We start from the raw sequence: 26,574 nt of genomic DNA on the forward strand, positions 1-26,574 counted from the left end.
AATGATGACGGTGCCCCTTGAAAATGATTTCAGCTGCATAATGCTTTCTTGGAAAGGATTTCTCTTGTGTTCTGTGCGACTTTCGCGCTTCTTGCAGGGATCGATGTGCTCTTCTGTCTTCTTTTGCCGTGACAGCGGGGTCTCGGAAATATCTTCGCGAGCCAAAATAACGCTGTTGCATGTGCACCATCGATCAGGGGTTACTGCAACACCGAGGTGCTATATTCAGCCGAGTAGAAATCTATTTTTCGCTGCGTGTTAGGCTGCATTCGTCTTCTAAGGGGTATATGAGGTTGTATATGAGTTCGTGGCCTAGTCACAGTCGTGGCCTAGAGGCTTGGTCGTCCGCCTCGGCTGCGGGAGGTGGTTGGTTCGAAACCCACCGCCGGACACCCACCGGTAAAAATGGGTACAAGCCACCCCCGGCCCGGCGCCCGGCTTCTTCAGGGGTGTGTGCTTGGAAGAGGCTCCGCAAACCCCGCTGTGTCCTTTCGGGGGCAAAACCAGTTTCGAACATCATCAGCCTGCAAAGGTGGTTCGTGATTCAGTTCAGACTTTACAGGTTCAACGGAGTTTGGAGAGTTCGATGAAGTTTAAACGGAGTTTGCTCTAACGTTAGCTCAGTGGCACTGCGCCAACTTGAGAAATTGAAAAGCTGCGCCTTACAGAAAAAAAGGGCCACAAATTAGGCTTATGCCGCACGAGGCGGACTTATGGTTGCTTGGCGGGGGAACTTATCACTCATCCGTCAAGGCAACTGTTTGGTCTAAGACCCTTTTCCCAAACATTTCACCCTAGAAGAGCCGAGCACCAGGCCAGGGGAAATCTTGTACCCATTAAAGAAACCGGTGGGTACCCGGCGGCACTGGGGATCAAACCCAGCACCTCCCGAATGCGAGGCGGATGCTCTACCACAAGGCCACGCTTCGGTCTATCAGGCTTCGGCCTTGTGGTAGAGCATCCGCCTCGCATTCGGGAGGTGCTGGGTTCGATCCCCTGTGCCGCCGGGTACCCACCGGTTTCTTTAATGGGTACAAGATTTCCCCTGGCCTGGTGCTCGGCTCTTCTAGGGTGAAATGCTTGGGAAAAGGGTCTTAGACCAAACAGTTGCCTTGACGGATGAGTGATAAGTTCCCCCGCCAAGCAACCATAAGTCCGCCTCGTGCGGCATAAGCCTAATTTGTGGCCCTTTGTGGCTGGATTGAGTAGCATAAAGCGAAGCCGCCTCTGGCATGCTCGTGAGGTCTTGTCTTTGCTCAGCGAAGGAAAGCGCTCGTTTAGGACATCTCTGATGACAGTGAATGGCACCACCATCTTGTCTAGATGCCGGTCCAAGAACCAAGAGCAAACTTTGCACATGAGAAGAACGATGTCTTCTTGAGATGACCACGACACCCGCATGGTCTTCATCTGCTTCAACGCAGCCTTGTCTTTGTCGTCGTAGTACGGCCTGCGAACTGCAGAACGCTTTCTAGGCTTGATATGACTCTCATGATGCTCTCACAATCATATACAAGGGGTTGTATATGAGTTCTTTCCTTGTCCTCAAGGGTGCAGATCAATGGTGACATTCCATCTATTTCTTTGTAGACCTGATTATGGAACAACCCGGAATGGTAATGACGTGAAAACAAAGATAATACAAACAAACGAATGAACATACCTCAAGGCTGGCTAAAATAATGAGACAAATAGTGAAAAAAATTTAAATATTGACACAGCTTTAAGGTTACGTTTCCTCCGAAGTCAACTATCACGACGACCAGACTTGCCGTCCTCATTAGGCACTTCATTAGGTGAAATTCAGGCCTGTACTGTTGAAAGGAACTCTACTTTTTACTCAACTGGTGCTGCCATGTTTTCTGTCGCTTTGATTTTCTTATGGCGTGCCATTCTTGGGAAAAGTCGGTGCTCTTTCTAGCGAACTGCACGTGGTCCCATTAAGCGTAGGTTTGATTTTAAGCTCGTATTCTTTCACTGCGCGAAGGGTCTCCGGACTGTCTATTCCCTTTTAGCGGAAACATTTTTTAGATTTATGTGTTACGACGGTGCAGTTATGCTGTCTTGCAGGTGCATCATGCGGAGCCACCAGGACGGCGTCAGTTGTCATCGTGAATTCTTGCTTAAGACAGTACCGCTCCATCGGCAACGGCCTCAGTTTGAGCGGGGAAGCTGTCGCACTGTACCTCGGCTCGCCGATCGTCGACAGGCTGGTCCAGGAGTACGGTGTCCGTGGCGCAATGCTGGTCCTTTCAGGACTGCTCCTCAATGCCCTAGTCATGGCATTCTTCCTCGGTCGCATGTCCTTCGACACGAGCGAAGGCCCAGGGCAGGAACAACCTCAGCTGACCCGGAAGAAGTCAGACCTGGAGAACAAAGTGATAATGGAGGAGCCGGCACCCATTCCAGAGGAGGATGACTCGTCAGCCATAACGCCTTTTTCGCAGTGCTCCGTATTCGCGACCAACGGAAGCGACTACAAACAAGGCAAGACGAACCTCGTGATATGTGTGGCCGTGATCGAGCACCGACGTGAAAGCGATTCGGGAAGCGAGTTCCGCCCCTGCAGAAGTCCTTCGCCTCAGAGTTCAGTCTGCAACCGCGAGAAAGGAACAACTTCGGAAGATCTGAGCTTGCTGGCGCAACGCAGGAGCTGGAACTACGAGGGACTCGTCGGGAAACGGCGCAGGAGTCTGTTGGAGAAGTGGGTCAGTTCCTCTATCGAATGTCTGCGCGCGAACTGCCAGCCGAACAATGTCTATTCGAAGCTGGATGAGCAAGAAGTTTCCCGCTCAGATGAAGGCAAGTCAATGCGTAGCACTGAAGAAGCAGACGTCAGTCATGAGAGTCTTTCGGAACTCCTGATTAGTAGCAGCAACAGCTCGTTGCATACGAGTACGAGCTCGGGTCTCAACTCGTCGCACGGGCCTGATGTCTCGCGAGAAGATGCGACTAGTGTCCATGGTAGCGACGGGGCGGACCAGGCACCACATAGCGGAGAACAGAGTGCCTTGCCTCGCCGAGACACCGAAAATTCGCTAGAGAACGGAGAGTTAGCAGACACGGAGCTCGTGGACAACCTGGACGGAGTTCCCGAGAAGCGACGCTACTCCCGCCTCGCCCAGGACATCCTATTAAGGCAGATGGAGAACAAGCGTCGCCGCCTGTCGGCTCGCTGGCTTCGAAATCCCCGCATCATGCTTCTCTGCGTGGCCAGCTGCGTCATGACCAATTCAGTCATGATCTTTCTTACCAGACTGGCGGGCCTGCTGCGAACAAGAGGCATTCCGACGTCTGTGGACGAGAAAGTGCTTCCCATGTTCTGCCTGGGGAACTTGGTCGCCTGCCTCTGCTCCGGCTGGTTCACGGACGAAGGCCACATCAGCGTGCGCAGGGCCTTCGCCGCCGACTTCTTCATCCTGGGCGCCTCCATGCTCATCGTGTCCCTGCACAACAGCGTCAACACGTTCGCGGTGCAGAGCCTCTTGCAGGGCTGGGTGTTTGGACAGACCAGCGCGCTCACTCCTGTGCTGCTCGTCGAGACTCTGGGCGTTCTTCCCTGCGGCTTCGCCTTTGGGGTGATCGCATTCGTCACAGCGCTCAGCGTTCTTAGTAGACAGCTGCTCATAGGTAAGCGTATGCTTCCCTTAAACGTTCGGTTTATGCATGCAAAATTAAAGGTAAAGTGCCCAACAGCCCAACATAAGCAAGGGTGCTGCAATCTGTCCCGGACTAGAAATACGTATTAGTGGAGGAAAAAAACAAACCGGACGTCGTACGCGGCAATCGACCCGATTGCTTCGTTATTAGAGGGTGGCTCGATATGAGGGGAACACACTTGTGGAGCTGTTAGTCCGACTCAGGTTTTAAAACCTGTTGCTGCGAAACAAGGCGATTGTTGGCGGAAATGAACCCTATTTGCCTGATTCGCTTTTGTAATGTCGCAGCCGATGATGAGCGGCTGTGAATCGACGCCTACCTACAACCAGTTTGTAAGTGGCGTATGTGTTGATCGAAAGGCTACTTTGATAGCTATGATACATATATGTCAGCAGTTCGGTTCCTTACACGCCATCCCCGACATCAATCACTTAGCCTTCCATAAGTTAAATCGAGACAAATTCAGCCTTCTGTGCATGCGGAACAAGCAGCTATAGTGAGAACAGCGTTTGACATTAGACTTTGAAAACACTATGATGAATTTATTAAGCGTCGAGGAACGTTTAATTATTGCTGTAATCCGACTATGGTCAAACTAGAGGAGGCGTATGCTTCAACTAAATCGGATGAGGTTATGCTCATAAGTGTGCGATTTTTTTCTTTCCTTTGCAGTTCATTTCAAGAGCTTGTTCGGGACAGAGGAGTTCATCTTCAACTTCCACGGCATCCTGGCATTGGCCATCGGCTTCATATTCCTCGTCGAGGCGAGGTTCAACCGGGCTTTCGTGCGAAGTCCACAAGAACTGTGATTGACTATGCGGCGGACCATCCGTTGCGCCGATTGATATACCTCTGCGCTTGATTACATTTTCAATGCTACGCTGTGACTTATTTATTGGCACCCCTTACTAGTCTGCCACAGTTATTATAGTGCTAGCGAGCGGCGGTAGGTGTTGGTGTTTCGCAAAAACCTTACGAAAGCATCACACCGAATGCGTAGACAAACACAAAACGAAGGGAGCGGCCGTTACGCCGGCGCTACGGACGCTACGCTTTGCCGTGTCGCCATTGCGACCGTAGCGGCATGCGTTTGTGCACGGGAAGTGGGCGAGCACTATTGCTCAAGGCCTCGTTCCCGCCATCGTAACGCTCTATGTACGCCTATTGCAAAGATAACATAGGCTTTCGAAAGCATGAAGGCAAAGCAACCCCTTCAGTGCGCGTAACTAGTCGAAAAAGCCAAATTTTGTCGAGCCACAGCACCAAGGGTAATCGCGTTTCCTAATTTCTGAAAACTGATATGACTATTACTAAAGACCGGCTAATTGCAACCAGGCGCCCATGTCGGCTAGTTAAGAAGTTAATCATTAAAAATGGGTTAACCAGCTTACTACTTAAGAGTATTCACCAGTTTCCTGGTGTCCGCCAACACTGGCAATACTGTGCCGCAGAAACCGGCCATATTTTTACCCCAAAAAGCCTATCTATGAAAATTTTTGAAAGTGTTCGCTGAAACACCCGGTATATAGAGGCTTTAGCTAGCGCTCTTCGTCGTACCTAATCATACTGAACAGTTCATCGTTGTTGTTGTTGGCCTCTGGTGGCGTTGAAGCGCCGCCTTTGATCTTATCGTCGTTATTATCATCATCACCACCGTCACCTGAGGGGCTGCCTTCAGACATTAATGCAGGCTTCCCCTTAACGAATCAGCGGCAAACATCCTATGGCAAAAGCTTGTGCAATATTAACTTGATTTGGGTATTTTTGACTGCAAACGTCATTTTCTTCAAAATGCTTATGAACCTCCTAACACCACACGTTGTAAAAATGGGGAATAAGAGCCTGTGCGAACAGACGATTGTATACAGACAAGCGCTGTACAATGGCGGGGCGGTGGGCGTAGTTCCGCGCACGTTCCTGTCGGTGGGACTTCTACGAGAACAGGTGTTCCAGGACCTACAGGCATGCCTAATTGGCAGCGGCTGATTGACAGCGGCAAGTGTAAGTGACGGTATGCGAAGGAGAGGAGGCAGCCCAACACGTCGATCAGCTCGAAGGAAACCTTGTAAGCTCCACTCCCAACACGCGCATGACTCGGCCGAGACAGTGTGCGGCTGACACAACATACGAGCGGCCCGCGAATGCGCTACGCCTGTAGTACAAACAGTTTCAAGTTGGAATCCGTACTCTCAACGAGAAGACAAATCCGTTTTTTTTTTTTTTGTAGCAGAGACCATGTGACCTCGAAATGTATAGCATCCAGTATGCCAAAAAATCTAACACCAAAAGCTGGGGGTTATTGTCAACAGAAATCTCTCAGTTGTTATAAACTTCGTGCCTGTAAAAGTATTCAGGGCATTAGACGAGAAAGAATTAGGGGCAATGGCTAGTGGGAACAGCTAACCGTTCTTGTATTTCCTAATTGTATCGTCCATTCGAATAACTTGCAGAAAGAACTGAATGACTGAAGACTGAAACAGCCAATCTGAAACGGTAGGGTGAAAATTATGTATGAATAACAAATGCGCGACGGCGCATGGCAAGGCGACAATAATTTCTGATAGAGACTGAACTAATTATAACTGTAGTTGAGGTGGTGTCAAGTATATAGCTATGGTAGATCCAAATATGGCGGAGGAAATATTCGCGTTCTTTCAACAGTATAGTTTCATAATGAATGGAGGCAAACAGCAAAGACCGAGGTGGAATAGCATCACTTTATTGCAGGCTTGCTGACACTCGTACGGAACCTGCATTCGCACAGTCAGCGCAACAGCTACGGACACTCGCACGCATTCGTTCTGCGAAGAACATCTCAACTCATGCGCAAGGAATTCTTCGCCTCATGCCATAGCTCACATAAGTCTAAAGACTCACTTATAAATTGGCTTGTTCTTTCTATAAATACAAAAAGTGCCCACGAGTCACGTGGTATCTTATTGCCACTTCTGCACGGTATCTTTGCGTCTGTAAACGTAACTCACAGGTTGAGGCCGAGTAGCGAGCTGACTAATCAACATGATCATTTATTACGCTTTACACACGCTAATGAATGCGCGGCATGCAGGCTGTATTCACAACACGACTCATAATCTTCAAATGCTGGCGAGCAGACGCGCTTTCCGATTTACAACCACTGCTGCGGGTATGCTTTCCTGCGTACATGCGCACGCATTTTACACATTGACGCAAAGGGAAACGTTCGCCATTAGTCTGTCTGGTTGGGGCTGCACTAATAAAGATAAGGAACGCTAACCTTGTGATTGTAAGAGAACATGCTTAGATATCTACTCGACTCCTTCCTTCAGGTGTGACTGCGGGCTATGTAGCTAGGTTTTTAAACAAGCGCACGGCGGTATAATTCTGCGACGGCCGGGTTAATCTACTTAAACCATGTTCGAAGGAAGAGTTTCGAGGCAGCCATTAACATTCCCCCGCGTCTGCTGAATATCACAGGACTCAAGCAGCAACTTAATAATAATAATAATAATAATAATAATAATAATAATAATAATAATTTTATTTCTGCCTCAAAAAGTGACAGAGGAGCTGCAGAAAAAGCTGTCATAGACAGCTTGACTGAGCCGCAGCCCCCTATACCGGGCAGCAGTGACAAGCGACGAGAAAAAAAAATAACAAAAAACAAAAGAGAACAATTCAGAGAAAAACACATTATGAACACCAAGAAAAAATGTTACCTCTAGTTTGTACATGTGTGCAATTTACAAGGTCATCCAAACATCATTGCATAAGTTAAGCATCTTTTAGCAGTACAACAAAAGCACAATGAATCAAACAATGCAAATTAAAGAAAACAAAAAACACCACTTAGTGCAGTTTAAAGAAAAAAAAAATCATTTTGTAACACAGTCTATGTATAAGCAACGCAGCTCACGATGAGTACAGGTAAATAAGTTAAAATTGGCAGATTTGTATGCGTTTAGAAGAGAAGGAAGTGTATATTGCAGGCGCTGTTTACCAGTATTTATGCGTGGTGTAGGCACCAACCAGGTTTCAGGCTCTCTAAAAGGGTAACTCGCTTCTTTTTCTTTCAGATTTGCCAGACGTCGAATATGACTTATGTTATTTTTGGTTTCTAGTTTAAAACGAACACTCAGTCGATATTGATATAAATCAAAGATTTTGATTATGCCAGTTTCACGAAAGAACGCTTTGCTGGGTGCTCCATAGTCCGCATTAAAGACGTAGCGAAGAAACTTTTTTTGCAGAACATGAATTTTTTGTAATGAGGAATACGTTGCAGTGCCCCATACAAGCTGGCAGTAGTTAATGTGGGCATAGAACAGTGTGTTATATAGAAGTAGTTTAATTGATTTAGGAAGAATGTATCTAATGCAGCCAATCGTGCCTGTTACCCTGGCTAACTGCCGGACAACATGATTTGCGTGATCTTCCCAAGACATGTGCGAAGAAAATTCTACACCTAGGCATTTGAAGTGATCAACAATTTCTATTTCTCTAGAGTTAAAGTTAATACTATCATGTGGGGGGATCGGTTTGTTTCTTGGTCGAAATATTACAGCTTTAGTCTTTTTTTCATTCACGCGCATATAGTTTGATTGGGACCATCTTTCCAGTGTGATCATTGTCGTGTTGCACATTTGTATCAGGTCATGAATGTTACTTCCGGAGAAAAAAATGCTAGTATCATCGGCATATATGATGAACCTGACATTTGGGTTAATGTTCACAATATCATTAAGGTAAATGTTGAAAAGTAGGGGCCCAAGTATGCTTCCCTGTGGGACACCAGAATAAATTGGTTTTATTTCTGAATATGTATTATCTATGTTGACAGTTTGTTTCCTTTTTGACAAGTATGATTTTATAAGTTCTGCAGCCTGGCCCCGAATTCCGTAGTGCCATAGTTTCTCTAGAAGTAACTTATGATTAACCAAGTCAAAGGCCTTCGAGAAGTCTATGAATATTCCTATTACGAGCTCTTTGTGTTCAAACTGTGTCAGAATATATTCTTTTTGCTCTAAGAGTGCTAGTTCAGTCGATTTGTTTTTCCGGAATCCGAACTGATATGGTGTGAGCAAGTTGTATTTATCTAAAAATTTATTCAGTCTAGAGTGTAGAATTTTCTCCAATGCTTTAGAGAAAACAGGCAGTACAGAGATGGGCCTATAATTACCCAAGTCATTTCGGTCGCCCTTTTTGAATAAAACAGTTATTTTAGCAATCTGCATTTTTTCTGGGAATACTGATGTAGCTAAACAAACATTAAAAATATGTGCCACAGCTGGAGCAATAATATCGGCCACATATTTTGGCAGCAGCGGCAGCGACTCGACTGCATCGGTAACGCGCTTCGCCCTTGTTGCAGATCGAGCTCCCCGTTCTCGAGTGATCCTGCTGCTAGGAACCGGCAACCGCTTCTGCTGTGCGCATCTTATGCCTACGCCAAAGCTACGCCTTTCTATCATCAAGCTCAACCATCCGACGCTTGGCACGCTTCGGAGACAATCTGCGCAGACGCCGACCGGAAGGCCCTGCAAGATAAACGCAAGCGATCGGACCAGCGGTCACTTGGCAGCAGCGGCAGCGACTCGACTGCATCGGTAACGCGCTTCGCCCTTGTTGCAGGTTAGTGCAGCACTACGTAGAACTGTCATAGTTTTTGTGGTGCATGCCATTGTGTCCGCCGCTGCCACTGCTGCCATTGTATTTTGGAGAAGCGTGTTTTTATGTCGTTTGGTGAAGTGTCCGCCTACGAAAAGAAATGTCTAGTGTGTGTTCGTCCTGCGAGGGAACTATTCATGTCAATGTGCCGAGTGCGACATGTACGGAGTGCCAAAGCGCTTACCACTTCGGTAAATGTGCGGGAGTGACGGAGAAATCTTTCAAAGCAAAAAACAATGCTGCAAAAAAAGCGTGGCGCTGCCTCACATGCCGGGAAAATGGGTCGCACACGAGTAGTAGAGCAGACAGTGATTCAGACCTAGATGTTAAGCTAGCTCTTGCCTCTATACTAGAGAAACTTGAGAGCTTGCCAGAGCTAACAAAAAAGGTGGCAGAAATGGAAGAATCTGTCCAACATATGTCTAAGAAATTTGATGAATTTGAAAGACATGTTTCCCGCCAGGACACTGAGATCAAGGTACTGAAGAAAAGAGTAGCAGAACTAGAAGAAAAAGATGACATGACGCAAGTTGTGCAAACACAACTTCAACAAGATGTTAATGATCTTGAATACCGAAGCAGGAAACTTAATCTAGAGATACACGGTATTGCTGCTCTGCCCGATGAAAATCTGCTTACTTTGTTAAATGACATCGCCCCGAAGCTTGAGGTACCACCCCTGACGGCAGCAGACATTCAAACAATACACAGACTGCCTGCCCGACGGGATAAGACGCAAGGAATACTCGCTCGTTTCACCAGACAGACGACAAGAGATTCGTGGCTGAACGCTAGAAGCAAGGTAAAAGATAATGAACCGAGCATTCTCATTCAGGAAAACCTGACACGGTATCACAGAGACTTGCTTCGAAGTGCGAAACAGAAGGCAAAAGATACAGGTTATCGTTTTGTCTGGTATACGAATGGGAAAATTCTCGTTCGCAAAGATCAAGGAATGACTGCCATACATATCAAAGGAGCAAGCGATCTGGACCAGCTTACGTAGCACTGCGCAAGCTCAGTACCAAAGGAAAATGAAAAAGAAAAATGGCACAGTGCCCGTATCACCTTCCGCATGACTTGAACCACATCGCTTCCTCTTTCTCATCCGCATCCGTTAAAGCGATACATGTCAACGCACGCTCAGTAAAAAATAAAATGGTCTTGCTAGATGAATTTTTTAGCGAATTTCGGTTTATGTTTTCAGTGATAATGCTGAGTGAAACATGGAGCACCAGCGCGCATAATGTTTTCAAAATGACCAATTACAAAACCTACTATCTCAACAGACCCGTCGGGCGTGGCGGGGGAGTGGCTTTACTTCTGAATGAAAATGTAACTGGTGAAATGCTAAACCCATACAGTGTGATTACGCCGGATTACGAGATATTATCATTATGCTCAAAGAAATGTATTTACTCTGTCTGTTACCGCCCACCCAGTGGAGACGTATCCGTTTTTCTTAAATTCTGTGAACACTTTTTGTCTTTTGTAGCTGATGGAGGTTATACGCTTATTGCTGGAGGCGATTTCAACATCGACATGACCAGTAACAATTATTCTACGAGAGAATTTAGGACTGTTTTGGCTTCAAATGGTTTCATTAGTGTAATAGAAATCGCTACCAGAGTAACAACAGGAAGTCAATCCACTTTAGACTTGTTCATTACCAATCTCGCCCATCCAAAAATTGAGGCCGGTGCCTTATCATGTCCTATCAGTGACCATCTCCCAGTGTTCTTGTGCATGAATGAGCCAACCCATACACTGAAAGAACCAGAAGGTATTAGGTACCAGCGTATAACCAGTGTTACACTGAAAGCTTTTCGCGATGCTCTTAAACAAGTTGACCTGGCCCACATAGCTGACCTCGATGATGCTAATGAAGTTTATAATGAGTTCCTTGATATTTTCAAACAACTATACCACTTGTACTTTCCCTCTACAACATATAAAGCCTCACGAAAAACTCGGAAACCATGGATCAACCCTGAGTTACGAAAAGAAATAAAAATGAAAAATAAGCTGTATAGAACATTTCTAACCACACGTACAGTTGATGATTTGAGGTTATTTAAACAATTTCGAAATAGGTTAACAAAGAAATTGCGATCAGCACGAACAGAATACTACTCTGCATTTCTAGACGTCAAGAAGGGTCGTCATGATGTGGTTTGGACCCGTTTAAACTCATTGCTGCAACGTAACCAGTCACGTGGCCATGTGCGGAATCTTAAAATCAATGATAAAGAACTTTCAGGGACAGAGCTGGCAAATGCTTTCAACGACTTTTTCACGAAAAAGAGTACGGATGGGTCTGCAGGGAATGCATGCGATTACTTAGACCTTCATAACGATAATACAATATTTCTTGAACCTGTCACGACGGATGAAGTAGCATCGGTCATACTTAGCCTAAAAAATAGCAGTTGTCGAGATATTGACGACATCCAGATAAAGTAGCATCGGTCATACTTAGCCTAAAAAATAGCAGTTGTCGAGATATTGACGACATCCAGATAAAGCTACTTCCATCGTAGGTTCTGCTCGCTGTCTAGCATTCACTTGGTCTCTGATATTGGCGTATTTTGTGTATTTGAGGCCTGTCTGCGATAACAAGCAATGACATATATGCTATGCTAAGGCAGCCGTTAGGATGATTTCCGCAACCCCCTTTCGTCGTGGGAAACCCCACGGAGGTCTAACATGCCACTACATTAACAAGCGATCAAGGAAGAGTGCGGGAAATGTATAACGTAATGATGGTGTCCATTAGTTAGAGCACCGTTCAGGTTGCGTCTTTGAGCCACAATTTTCAAGTGCAACGATTCTACAGTAAAAAAAAAAAAACTAGGTGAACTCAAGGAAGCCTTTTTATTGATAAAAAGGCAAGTTTTATCATATCTGAGACTGCGGAGTCATTGTACGAGGCGAGAAAAGAATTCCAAGCGCATGCGCTGTGAAGCTGCGATTTTTAAACTACACGGGTATACCTTTTGCGCATACGCTGACTTCGTGAAATGCAAGTATAAAAGTGTGCGCCAGAGTTCAATAAATTTAGTTTCAAGTGGTGCTGTGCCCTGTCCGTCTTAGTTATTAGCTTCCTTCTCGTCACAGCATAGCCGTCACGAACAAACACCAACTAGCTTTAAAACTTCAAAATGTCGCATTTTGCCTGCAGCCAAAATGAGACATCCTTCCAAAAGCCCCATATTATTCATCCTTGCAATGAATGCACACGAAGTTGTCTCCATGGGCATCTACAGGCAATCTTTGCGAGCCTTCTCGAATGATAGGCGCTGTACAAAGACCGAACCGGGCACTATTTTGTTCCATAGCCCACTGACGTCTACGCAGTTCTACCGCCGGGCTGTACGTGTAGCCGGGCTACGCGATGTTCCTGAATTTCCTGCCTCGATCGGAACTTTTTTTTTTCTGCTTAGGGTTACATCTGCTGTTCTTTTGCTCAGCCTTGTCGGTTCGAGCACAGTGTTTTGAATGTGACTGTAGGCCAGACCGAACAGACCTTGTCCCACTGCGAGAATGTGTTGTACAAAAAGTTGTTAATGCTCGCTGCCGCTGACGTTTGCAAGACTTTTTTATGGCAGCGGCTGTTAAGCGCCCTTCCCTTGGTTTCGCGTAGGTATAGTAGTAGCAGCAGTAGTAGAAGTAGTAGCCGGCGTAACAGGTGGGCAGATATCACGAAAACCACCGGAAGTGTGCATACGCAGAAATTGTGGACAAGCGCATTTTTCAGCGGGACATGGTTTACGTAAGCAATTTTTTGATGTATGGGAAGGTTTCAATAAACGAATCAATATGTCCGCATATAACCCCTAAGCAGGCTTGCATTCTTCTGCTGTCTTAAAGACACGCTCCTCATTGGCTTTCTATACGACTGTCGTAACCGCTCTATGCGAGCGATGGCCAAAGCTTGAAAGAAAGATTTTTCTGTGCATCGCAAGAATGGACCATTACCTTCAATATTTCCATGACAATGCCTTAGAGTATTCCAAAGTTGCATCACAATTAAAACTGATGTCCAGGAATCATGGAGTTGCGATGAGAAAGATGGAATACGTTATCTGAGGGTGGTCACCGTGAAATTAGGAGTTTTTACAGTGATTAAGTAGGATCGGTAACCGCTGAAGGAGAAGGGTATGGCGAGTGCGGAGGAGTGCACAACAGGCGAGTGGTCGTCACGGGAGGAACTCGGAGAGTGGAAGGAGCAGGGAGACTGTAATACGTCAACAACGAGCAATCAAAGTTTATTGCCGAAAGCTGTTACAAATTATGTTCGTTTGCAGTACACCCCCAGAACTCAGAGTTGGGAAAGGGGCTAATATCATTTATACAATTATTAAAAGAGAGGAGCAATAAAAAAAAACGCGTGCAACAGAAAAACAATATATAGAAATCTATACAAGTGAGTCGCATAATTTCGCGGTCAAGTAAAATCATATAAGTTCTGCACAATATACAAGCCTGTAAGATAGGATAATCAACACTGTATTAGACAAATGCACAATTCTGAAATGGAAACGAAGTCAGTACATTAATGATGACTGTTATGCTTAAGGTGTTGGCACAGTTTTAATCTAAAATAATGATGATCTATTACACTGGTTATTTTTTCAGGTAATGAATTCCGAAGGTTAGCAGCTGTGTACACAAATAAGTATGTTCCGTAAATTGTTCTAACAGCCGGTATAATAAGCTGTCTGGATGATGATCGAGTGACGTATGTTTTGTTTCGGTGCTCAACTTTTGACTGAACAGTGCATGCAAGCTGCCCTGGAGTAGTTGGAATGTTAATGCCATTTTTAGGAGTTCGGCAGCCTGTTTTATCGAACGTACAGCCGGTGAAATCTTTAGGTGGCGTTCGTGACGACCCTGTTTTTCGTGCTCCTGCAGCTTATGACGAAGCAAACTTGCAAAAATATCAAATCTAAGCGGAGGTTCACAAAGCCCGTGCCTAGTATTGAGCTTTCCGCAAGTTTTCTTCGTCCTAAAGTGCAGGAGCGCCGAAAAAGTGGCCGTGGCGCACGCCAGCTAAGGATTTGGCCTGTTGTATACGTTTAGTAGTGAATAGGCAAAACGGACGGAACCATGCTTATTAAGGAATAGAATAACGAGTAGAGGGGTGCTTTGGGAGACTTTCAATGGAAGTAAAGTAGAAGGGCAAGTCAGACTGTACACGTTGATAGCGCATGTGATGTGGCATGGAACGAAACAGCCGTAAAGCGTCAGTAGCGTCTTCACTGAAAGGACATATTGCAATTTGCCCAGTACTTATGTGGTTTTGTAAATTTTTGCTCCAACTTGATCCACGTGTTGATGTCATGCCAAATTACCGTGCAATGTTACGCCAAGAAATTTTGTAAACTGTTTAAAAAATTTTGTTCGCTGAAATTTTGTTAAGGTTCAGCTGTCGCTGACTCTCACGTTCCACAGCGGTAACCATTCTGTGAGTTTTAAACGCCTGATGGCATCTGCGCCGCTTGTCTTCTGCGCGCTAGTCGGCATCATTCTCTTTTTCCTTTCGTATACGTTCAGGCTATTCTATAGAGCGGGAAAACACGGACAGACCTCTAGAGCAAGGAATAAAACCATTACATTTACTTAAGCCGCACCCGGACATCCCAACGTCGCGTTTTGTCCCACATCTAGCCTGCTGATGAAATACTTCTATGTTAATTACCCGTGGCGCGAAAATTCTTAATCATTGCTTGCGATAAGAGCAGTAACCAATTGTGATGACTAAAGGCTTGCCTTAATGTAGGATGCCAGGCTGATTGATCTGCGGAGTTTTGAAAACTCTGACGTGCAGAATTTCGCGCTTTTTTTTTACCATTTTCTCGTTTGCGAAGGCTCACTTCACAATTGTTCTCTATAAAGGGGGCTAATCTGGTCAGCCTGGAACTCACAGAACATAAATATCAAGGTAATATGACTGCTTATTTAAAAGGTACGGGGTGCTGAGGAGCAAAATTTCGCGTTCTGCCCCACTCTCCTCCATATCCTGCCAGTACACCCATGAGCAAGCTGTGTAAACACACGCGCCCTTCCGTTTCACACTCTCAGGCGCCTCATCAAAAATAAAAGAGAAACGCTGGCTAACCCACCAACATACGTCCCAACTGCACTGCTTTGTTTTATGTTTGACGTGTGCTTACAGTGTACAGCTAGTATTAGGGTATTAAAAGGAAGGATACGTAGACATTCAGTTCAAGCTCAGCGTTCTCTGCGCTGAGCCTCGGGTCGTCACACCTGCGTGACTTGCTAGTTCAGGATTTTTGGACGCAACTTTTAACTGTGAGGCAACTATGGAAAATTGTAAGGTTCTGTAATGAACATATTGGTGGGAATGGCCTGTTTAAAGCGTGTCCTGCGGTCACGCCGACTGTCATAGAAACAAATTGGGTGCATTTTAGATAATAAACAGCAAGAAACTTAATTTTACAGTACAGTCGTGTACCATATCAGAAAAAGTTGCGTACATAAAAATTTCGAGTTCTGAAAATTCGCTTCTCCAGAATTTATGGTTATGTTTCCGGAACGGTCATAAGTGCATGTGGCATTACTGTGGTAAGCAAATTTTTGTCGATTTGGCACAAGCCGATATTGCGCGCTGACACTGTAAATTCAGCATGTGCATGTGGTGAGGCTTGTTGTGTAAAAAAGCCAGTATAAAAATTACATTCAATAAAGAGGTCCGGAACAATCGTGAGCAGACCACGATTAGCCAGTGAAAAACCCTGGCGCGAGACAAATACGCGTTTCTAACATTTGTCTTATGAATGATTGGCAAGGAGTTGAACAGTTGCTCGATGCAGTATTAGAATACTGAGCACACGCTGATCACATGTCGAGCAGCATGCGTCGGAGTGATAACTCCCAGTCGGGCTCTACACTACTTTTTGCCCTTTCAACGCTTGCTAAAGGCATGCATCGCTTTTTTTTCCCTGCCACTTGCCATAAGTCATCGCAATGCGCCCCCCCCCCCCCCCCCCCCCCCGCCCTAAGCGAAGGAAATGTACTTTGCAGTCACCGTGCTAAAATAAACCAAGTCGGTACCGCGTATAGCGGCGTTGCTGAGTCAAAACGACGCGACTATTACACAAAAACTGCTCTTGCACAGTAAAGCGTCGCAGCAGCTGTCAGCGCGAACCAGCATGGCATTCTCAAGAAGAACCAGACGTCGTCCCAGATGAAACAGTGCTGAACAGCAACGAACGACACCGGACTTCGTGGTGGCGGAATATGTACACGCGTCAGCTGATGCCTTGAAACCATTCGAATGGTCCCTCCGGCGTACGCGCAGATCCAGTGACGGAGGCTTTCGCTCTGTGAGCGAATGCTTCTCCTGAACAATAACTGTCTGGCCACGTGGGCGCTGAGAGCGGCGCCTTGCAGCGCCACCGCAATGCTCGCCGCCTGATGTTCAGCGCAAGTCGCGCTTTCTTGCGCGGAGAGCAGCCGAGACATCGATCATCACTTGGCGCACAAGAGGGAGTCTCTCAGTCGCTGTCTGAACTCACTGAACTCGTGAAAGCAGCCGGCTTGGTGCGCACTGCAGCGAAAAGGTAGGACGGAGCTTTGTCTCTCCTGTGTTGATGCACCCGTTACTCGGAACCAGGCTGATGTTTGCAGCAAAGTGACTCCATGCACGTTCAGAGGCGCGTTCAATCACTCACTTATGGAATAGCTTTTTAGGCAATGGTACTTAAAGGAAGGAAAATTACAGGGGACAAGTTTTCCACCCGCAGTGCTGGATCAGTGGTTAGGGCGCTCGGATACTGAGCCGGAGTATCCGGGTTCGAACCTGACCGCGGAGGCCGCGTTTGGATGGAGGCGAAACGCAAAAAAGGCGCCCGTGTGCTGTGCGATGTCAGTGCACGTTAAAGATCCCCAGGTGGTCGAAATTATTCCGGAGCCCTCCTCTACGGCAACTATTTCTTCCTTCCTTCTTTCACTCCCACCTTCCCCCTTCCCTTACGGCGCGTTTCAGGTATCCACTGAGATATCCGTAAAAAAAGGTTTTACGGATCGTTAATAATTTGCCTAAGTTTTACTCAAGCAAACTTATCTTCAGAAATCTTAAGATCATTCCAATAACTAAAATGTATCATTATAAACTCCTACGCGAATATAAACTCAGCATCAAGGAAAATCAAAGGCTGTTTTTGGACATATCGAACTTAGAATTAATAGGCAACGCGGCCTATAATACGAGGACAACAGACCGTTGGAAAGTGCCAAAATGCCGTACGAACTATGGGTTTCAGAGTCTTAGGAATAACCTGCCTCGATTACTAAATGAACATATTAAAGCGGAAACAGATATTTTAGGACTAAATTTCAGGAACCTGAAGGCGTTGTTTTATTAATTTGCATGTCCCTAATACACACCACACATTTCATAAACAAAACACCTTGTACAGATATTTAGCCACTGTTTCATTATAACTGCATGTCTTTATTTCCCGACCGTTCCATGAGCTTGTCGCCATATCTTTCATAAAAATGCCAAGTTATAATTTTGTTTGTTTCTGTATATATCTGTACATTTTGTTCTATAAATTTGTTTCTGGATTGTGTTGCTTCGTTGCTGTCAATGCCAGGGGGGACCAAGATTTTTTTTCAAGCCGTAAAAGAACGGCTTTTCTTCTTGGCCCCTTTCACAATGTGTACGTCATGTTGTGAAAAACAAATAAAATGAATGAATGAATATGTGAGACGGATAGTGCGCCATTTCCTTTCCTCGAAAGCCACTTTACCAATTTACCAGCTTTTCTCGCTTTAGTCCAGCCGTAGAGGTATCAATGAGATACCGCGACGCTTTCCAGTATCTGATTTGTTCTGTTCGGTTAAAACCAAGATGGGCTCGACGGGAAGTAAAACTGCAGTGTCGGTAGGTCCTGTCTTTCCGCGTCTCTGAGTCAAATTGCAAGAGGGATGCATATCGAACAAGTCATCAGCAGCAGGTAGGCCACATTGGAACAGATCGATCTATTTGCGATTCTTGGCCGATTCAGCAGTCGTAGACAGTGGTCGGTGCGAAGCCGGTCACCAGTCGAATTAGAGCAGGGTAATTTAGCAGTATATGCAACGTGTAATGTTGTGCTTTTGGGTGTGATTAACTAATGGAGTGATGAAGTGATAACCTCGAAAGTTCACCACCGAAACTAGGACCACATACACGTGCCATTTATCCACGCTGTTTCCTTAACATCACTGCGTTAACAGCGCGTGTACACGGTACAAGAAAGAGACGACACAAACAGCGCCGTCTGTGTGTCGTCTTTCTCTTGTACCGTGTTCACGCGCTTTTTGCCGTCATGTTTAGGTAAGCCGTGTCCATAGATGGCACGCGCATAAATTTAAGATAACTTTACTAGTACTTCATTGTGTCAGCAGGACGCAGACGACGTGAAACCAGATCGATCAAAGCGAATCGCCGCACTTCCGCATGCAACTGCGAAAACAAGTCATTTACGAATAATGCAAACCTGATCGTCTCATCACATCGATTGTGATTATCTTGTTTCTTCCGTATTTGTAACGGCAGCTCTGATTGGAAAGCGCGGTTCTGCGCTGCCTTCGTGCTGCTCCCTGCTCCCACCCCTCTTGAACGAAGCAAAAATGGAATTGATGGAAACAATCTGATTTCAGTATCTGAACGATAAACCCTTTTAGCTGCGATGGCTTATAAACCCATTAGGTTCACAACCTGTTACTGCATTTGATTTCTGCAGTTGAAAGATGAACATGGCGTTACCACAAATTACTGCTCCAGAGCAAGCAGACGTTTTTCGTTTTACACAAAATGCAGAATTTTAGAAAACTGCATTTAGTAGGACAAATTATGGGCTTCTAGGTCGTCGCAGCTTGGTAAAATTTAAACGCCTGAAGTGTTTGGAAAATTGCAGGCATTAATATTGCGAATTTAACAGCGATGGGATTCAGATCTCTCTTGCATTCTCATTTGTAGCAAAATGTAATCGTCGTCACAAAGTAGTCACATGCCGTACTATTGTCATACACCGCTCTCGTTACTGTTCAACGATATGTTCAACGATATGTTCTGAAACAGCTGCTGCAACGTAAACCTACATACCGCCAGAGCCGCGTAGAAAATGCGCACGTTTCCTGCAGCGCTGATGCTTGTTGTGAAAGGGGGTCGAGGCCTTGTCAAGCTGCTACCATACAGCTTGTCTTCGACCTCCTTCACACGAACAGGAAATAAGGAGTTGAATACATAAAATTAAATTGTCAACCTGTCCTAGTGCCTCAGTCCAAAACAACAGTGGCGGCATTCTGTATCGCATTTCTTTTGTCACATTTTTTTTGTTTTATGAGGACGTATTAATCGAGGGATGACTGCACTGACTAAATCCATAAAAAAAAAATGACAGGACAATTATGAAACCTGGCGCGAGAAAAGTGCGATAGCAGTTGGGTGCACCCTGCGATACCCAGGGTGTAGCAGGGTTTACCCTGCTATCGCAGGGCGTATGATGCTTTGTCGCGTTTTTTAAAATAACGTTATTTATTACCTCAGGGTATAAAGGAAGTTGGTAAGGTAGAAAGAAAACAAAAGAGTGGGTGTTAAATGAAGCTCAGCTCATAGAGCTCAGATTCAAGCGGCTGGAGAGAAAGTGGTGGTTAGCGCATTGTGTTGTTGACAGAAGACTCTTCGGAGGAAAGCAAAAAAGGTGTCATTGTACAGGCCGGATAGATGGCCTATTGCAAAGACCTGACTGCACGAAATTCTCTGCCCTATACAATACAGGTTGGTTGCACTTGCCGTTATTGAAAAAAGGAAATAGCCTCCACGGTGCAGGCATGAGAAGTTGGGAAAACGTCAGCTAGAAAAACGCGCAGGTTTTCGCGGTGCTCCTGGTTTCAAACATGGCGCCCACTGTAAGACCAGTTCACTTGTTGGGAAATTGCTTTTTATTCTCTAGTACAACAGGACAGGTCCGCCTATTACCAGCAAGGAGGTGCTCGGAGAAGCGGTTCAAGGCTCCAACTATGTTTTCACTGTTTAGTCGCTTATTACCAAATACTTAATAGCTTTCGTGCTGCTTAACATTGAAATTAGTTCAAACTTGAAGGGGGCCGGGATTTTATTCGAATTAAGCGGAGTTCGAACAAAGTGGAGTCTTTTTTAAGCGCATCTCATGTTGGCGGAACCAAACTATGCATCAGTTCCGATAAACCAGAAGTTCGGATTAGCCATATTCTACGTAATTAACTTTCCGACGCACAGCGCACGGATGACGTCGTCAGCTCGAGTAGAGCTTGAGCGGCCGTTGCCACAATCTAGGAGCTCGTATTTCGCAACATCCATGCTCTGTGGGGACTCGCAAGGCTCCATCCCCTTAAGTTCAACTTCCCCACAAGGGCTCGCTCTCCTGTAATTACATCTGCTATCGGGCGCGGGCTCCTGCGTCGCAACAGCCCTAGCGGCGCAGACGGTGTGACTGGCGTGACTGTTGCGGGCGCAGTGAATACAGATCTCTCCCTTTTAAAGTGATAGCATTTTGCTAAAAATTCATCCTTTTCCATACCGAAATTTCCTGATTGGTCAATCCCCTGACGGCGACGTCATGGTGACGTGATCCCAATCGACCAATCAAAGAGCAGCGCGAAGTTTGAAGTTTTCCACGAAATTCACCAAAACTTGCCCACCATGGAAGGCTCAAACCTACCCACAAAACTGTGGGAAAACTGCTCACTGTGGCCAGATTCAATGTATTTGTCACCTGCCCTCTGTGGCACTGCGCATGAATCTTACCGGAGCTCGGGAATAGCAGTCTGGGTCTCACAAGTCTCACCGGTAAATGCGTTTGAAACAGCCACCTGCGGGACAGTGGCGCATCGCTTAACTGCTGCACCACTGCGCCAGTAGGGGTGTGAGCAAGGGCGTCCGCAGAATTTTTTGCAGGGGGGGGCCCCATTGGTTCTGGCGCCGGAGGGGGGGGGGGGGGGGGTATGTTCGTAGCAAAAAGGCACTATTTGCGGAGAAAATTTATTTATTTATATATAAATAAAATAAATAAGTAAAATACACACATGAAAGAAAAAATACAAACAGCAAATTAAAGCGAGGCTAGGAGAGATACATTGGAGTTTATCAACGAAGAAACAATTAAAATTAATAAAAATGCAAAAAGGTACTATCACTTCGTGGAGAAGGGTGCTCAGTCTTGCTGCATACGGGTTCTCATCACATCCATAAAGTTCTGTGAGGCCGTCATTGCCTCCTGGTGCCATTGGGATTTTACATGATCCCTGCACGCCTCGTGCATTTTTCTGTAGTTACTGAAAGCGCGCACGATAAAACTACCTTGAGTACCCCGGTGAACACGCGGAGGAAAAATGACGCAAAAACGACAAAAGGCGCCTTTCGCTGTCGCTGAGTACGCAAGCCAGGGGGCGTAATCTCCCAGCCATTGATGTCGAAAAGGCCTCTTTCCAGGTGTTACATCCGTCTTAAAATCATATGTGACATTTGGCGACCATGGCTTAGTAAGAAGACGTAACTTCAAAAAGTCCGGTATGCCAGTGAGTTTAGCTTTGCCTAGAAACTCTCCTAAGTCATATTCTTGAGGCAAGTTATTTGTTTTCTTGATGTTGTCTCCGGACTTCAATCCCAAGCAAGGAGAAAGGGAATCGTCTCGGCTTACTGCGTGACCGGAGCTTGCTGGTGGAGTTACTTCCATGGAGACGACGACGTCGGCTACTGTCCGGTGATGAAAGGTTGCATCGCTCTGGTCAAATCCGGACTTAAATCCCAAGAAAGGAGAAATGGAATCATCTCGGCCTGCTGCATCACCTGAACTCACTGTTGACAGAGTCCCTTCCATGGAGTCGACGACATCAGCTACTGTGCGGTGATAAAAGCTTGCATCACTCTGTTCAAATGCTACACCGTTGTCACATGTCACACCAGAATCTGGAGGGGCGCATTTGGATAATGCTTCGTCAGACAACCGCTGACGCTTGAAGAAGCGTCGAATGTCCATCATTCGGGACCGCGCGAGACAAAGCTGGCTATGGAGTTCCTCGGGGTTGGTAGTATTAAAAATATATACACATTGATTGGAAAAACGGTTGAATGCGTACGTTGAAAACAAAAAATGACTATATATACAACGAAAACTTATTTACAAGATAAATGCACGCTCGCAGCTTCATACACCTCGCTCCATCTTGCTCGCGCAACCGCACAGTCGAGTATTTGCACACACACTACTCGCCGCTCGTCGTTTTCTCGTCCGCTGTCTTGGTTGTTCTCAGCTTCGTTGACAACCGGCCACTAAAAACACCGAAGCACAAACACAGAGGCGCGCACACGCAAGGAACGCCGCGCGACTTCCGAGGGGAAGGGACACTCGCCACTCCGGTCGGAAAATTTGTTTTGTGTGTTTTTATGGGGTTCAGAGCCCCAAAACGACTCAGGCTAAGAGGGACGGATTAGTACAGAGTTCCGGATAATGTCGACCACCTGGGTCTCTTTACCATGCACTGACATCGCACAGTACATGGGCGCTGTTGGGATTTGAGGCCCAGCCAGAGGTGACAGGCGAGCCAGGCAGGCGCCATCGGGCTGCCTTGACCAAAGGCGCTGGTTTCCGGAGAAGACGCAAGGAACGCTGGTGTGGGGGCGCCTCTGGAGACTGCGTCGCCGTGAACAAAAGCAGCTAATCCCCTTTGCCGAAGATTCTGAAAGCGGCGCTTGTACCGAACTGCGCTCTCCCGTGGATCGGAGGAGACAGCGAGCGGCGGCGGCGCCAACTCATCGCCCGCTTGCCCTTGAGCAGCCCGACAAAGCGGGGATGGACACGGCTGATTTGTCCCCCCCTCCTGAAGAATTCATCGGTGGCCGGGGTGTGCACTGTCTGCCTCCGTGTCGCTATCTCTCTAGAGATCAAAGAAACAGGCACACATCTCAAGACAGCTCGAAACACATGCTCGCCGGTGCCGCTGTATGTCTGCAACGACGCGTCCCCGGACGCGGCACTTCGCAGATGTGACCCAAAGCGTGGAAGCGGAGCCGCTTTTACTCTTTTGGCTGAGCGCACCGCCGCCCCTGACGTGCGGCCATCACTCACGGTTCGAGTGAGTGATTTTCCAGGGGGGTGCAGCCGCCCCCCCTTGCCCCCCCCTCCGGACGCCCATGGGTGTGAGGACTCTCCGCTACTATCTATGAATGCAACTGAGAGGGTCGTGACGTCATCAACACCGCATGACCGTCAGTGAACCAATCGCAGGGCACCTACATATTTGTAAATTCATAATGATGGTTCAACAGCGCAAACACACACAGACCAAGAAGGAGACAAGACACTTCAGCGCTGTGCATGGGCGTCCGGAGGGGGGGTCAAGGGGGGGCGGCTGCACCCCCCTGGAAAATCAGTCACTCGAACCGTGAGTGATGGCCGCACGCCAGGGGCGGTGGTGCGCTCAGCCAAAAGGGTAAAAGCAGCCCCGCTTCGACGCTTGGTCACATCTGCGAAAAGCCGCGTCCGGGCGCGCGTCGTTCCGCCGTTTTCAAACCACGCCACCGCCAGCTCTGCTGAAGGACGACCTGTTGCAGACATGCAGCGGCACCGGCGAGCATGTGCTTCGAGATGGCTGTCAGTTTCTTTGATCTCTAGAGAGACAGCGACACGGAGGCAGACAGTGCACAGGGCACAGGTGGTGGTGGTGGTAGTGGTTTATTTAAAAAATAAAAATAAAAAGTGAAGCAAAAGAGTGTTGCCGGCCGCGGCAATTGCTATCTAATATCTTAAGCACCCGAGCTGCAGCCGGCGGAAACGAAAGGGAAAGGGAGAGGACAGTGAGGAGAAGTATAGAGGGGAGCGACAGCGAGAAAGGACAGGGGAGAGCTTTGTACACTATTTACAAAATACAAAAGTAATCAAGTTCGCGCCGCTCGCGCGCTAAGAGGGCACAGGTCGCTCGCTAGAATCAGGATACGTTCGTACGCCGGCCACCGATGAATTCTTGAGGGGGGAAGGACAAATCAGCCGTGTCCACCCCCGCTTTGTCGGGCTGCTCAGGGGCAAGCGGGCGACGAGTTGGCGCCCCCGCCGCTCGCTGTCTCCTCCGATCCACGGGAGAGCTCAGTGCGGTAGAAGCGCCGCTTTCAGAACCTTCGGCAAAGGGGATTAGCTGCTTTTGTTCACGGCGACGCAGTCTCCAGAGGCGCCCCCACACCAGCGTTTCTTGCGTCTTCTCCGAAAACCAGCGCCTTTGGTCAACGCAGCCCGATGGCGCCTGCCTGGCTCGCCTGTCACCTCTGGCTGGGCCTCAAATCACAACAGCGCCCATGTACTGTGCGTGTCAGTGCATGGTAAAGAGACCCAGGTGGTCGACATTATCCGAAACTCTGTACTACTCCGTCCCTTATAGCCTGAGTCGTTTTGGGGCTCTGAACCCCATAAAAGCACAAAAACAAATTTTCCGACCGAATTAGTTGCGGGTGTCCCTTCCCCTCGGAAGTCGCGCGGCGTTCCTTACACCCCAAAAGTGCGCATTCGTGGATATTGTGGCAAGTAAGCCCTTGCACATGTGCGCGCCTCTGTGTTTGTGCTTCGGTGTTTTTAGTGGCGGGTTGTCAACGAAGGTGAGAACAACCAAGACAGCGGACGAGAAAACGACGAGCGGCGAGCAGTGTGTGTGCGGTTGCTCGACTGTGCGGATGCGCGAGCAAGATGGAGCGAGGTGTATGAAGCTGCGAGCGTGCATTTATCTTGTAAATAAGTTTTCGTTGTATATAGTCATCTTTTGCTTTCAACGTACTCGTTCAACCATTTTTCCAATCAATATATATGATGACTGTGCACTGAGAGCGTGTAATGAAGCACAGAAATGAATTTATCACCCGTGTAACTACGCAATTCGCCCAGAAAAATCCGAGGCGCCTACAGTTGCTGTTCAAGGAAGACTGACTGAGTGACTGTAGTTGCGTGTTTGTGAACATATTGCGCTGTGTGCTGGTCATCAATTCGGGTGAGTCGAGAACCCGTATGCAGTAAGACTGAGCACTTCGAGTATTGATAGTATCTTTTTGCATTTTTATTAATTTTAATTGTTTCTTTGTTGATAAACTCCAATGTATCTCTACAATCCGCGCTTTAATTTGCTGCTTGTAATTTTCTTTCATGTGTGTATTTTACTTATTTTTTATTTATATATAAATAAATAAATTTACTCCGCAAATAGTGCCTTTTCGCTACGAATATACCCCCCCCCCCCTCCGGCGCCAACAACCAATGGGCCCCCCCCTGAAAAAAATTCTGCGGACGCCCTTGGCGCTGTGTGAGTGTCTGGTCTCCTTCTTGGTCTGTGTGTGCTTGCGCTGTTGAACCTTCATTATGAATCTGCACCAACTAGCCCAACCTGCAGTTCTTCTACAGTATATTTGTAAATTTGGAAGCCCCAGTATTTGGTAGTTGGCCCCTAAACGCTCTCACATTTTATTTTTAAAGAATGTGGTTAAGAAGGGCCCTAAGTTCTTGCCTCGGGAGCTCGACGAGTTCGGATGTTTCGGTGCGGCTCCGCTCTCCGCCAGCGGGGCGAGGTGTAGTTCGCAAGCTCATTCCGGCCGGCCTCGGAGCGTCTCCGTGGGCGAACACTCGCTCGTAACCATGCTGGTGAGTCGGACGACTTCGGTTCGTTAGAGTATTTTGTTGCTAGCCGGCGTTATTTTGGAAGACCAATAAACTCCTTCTTTTCTCAGCAAGTGTCGTTGCTGCTTTGTTCCCAAGAGCACGGCCCGCCATTGTCAGCGTGCACTAGGTAGCGCTTGCGATCGCGAAGTGGGGTCGGTGGTTTGAACTGTCAGCGACGAATAAGCGGGGAAAGCGTATTTATTTGTCTATTAAAACCTCACAGCTCTTACCATAAGGTAAATAATACAGAATATCTATTGATTCGTTTCACTGTTATTCGAATGCTACAGCTCAGTGAACAAGAATAATCTGGAAGTGAGGCAACTTGAGAAGCTCGCGAAGATTGTACAAGCCACATATCGTTCGGCATATATAGAGTGGAACCACGGTAATTCCAGCTCACTTAATTCAAACTTCTAGAAAATTTGGTTAATTATGCGGTTAATTCGAAGTGACCGCGCAGCTGACATGCCGCGCCAGGCGTAGTTGAACATCACAGCAGCTTGACTTGAGGCCCAGCAGTCAGCAGTAGCGCACCGGTAACCACGGCTAGCAATCACGTGACTGCTTTTAACACATG

The 26,574-nt window shown here is 46.9% G+C and overlaps 3 protein-coding genes across 6 annotated transcripts in view; 2 read left to right on the forward strand and 1 right to left on the reverse strand.

The window, feature by feature from the left end:
• The window catches only part of LOC149364914 (uncharacterized), a 19,981-nt gene extending 15,442 nt beyond the window's left edge, over positions 1-4,539 (forward strand). For all 3 annotated transcript variants that reach the window (XM_089574880.1, XM_089574878.1, XM_089574879.1), the window contains exons 4-5: positions 2,071-3,630; positions 4,333-4,539. In XM_089574880.1, the coding sequence (XP_089431006.1) occupies positions 2,071-3,630; positions 4,333-4,469 (1,697 nt within the window). In that variant the 3' untranslated portion in view covers positions 4,470-4,539. The remainder of the gene's footprint in view (positions 1-2,070; positions 3,631-4,332) is intronic.
• The window catches only part of LOC149364912 (uncharacterized), a 112,692-nt gene that overhangs the window by 82,761 nt on the left and 3,357 nt on the right, over positions 1-26,574 (reverse strand). The window lies entirely within an intron of this gene.
• Positions 7,380-26,574, forward strand: part of LOC149364915 (monocarboxylate transporter 12-like) — a 43,030-nt gene continuing 23,835 nt past the window's right edge. The window contains exon 1 of one of the 2 annotated variants that reach the window (XM_089574884.1): positions 7,380-9,270. The gene's annotated coding sequence lies outside the window, so the exon portion shown is untranslated. Of the gene's footprint in view, positions 9,271-16,767; positions 16,893-26,574 lie in introns of those variants that run through there. The other variant, XM_089574883.1, reaches the window with a different exon arrangement.

This window comes from Amblyomma mixtum, chromosome 2 (genome assembly GCF_055824585.1).
Source record: "Amblyomma mixtum isolate Tamu chromosome 2, ASM5582458v1, whole genome shotgun sequence".
In the NCBI taxonomy this organism is placed as follows: Eukaryota; Metazoa; Arthropoda; class Arachnida; order Ixodida; family Ixodidae; genus Amblyomma; species Amblyomma mixtum.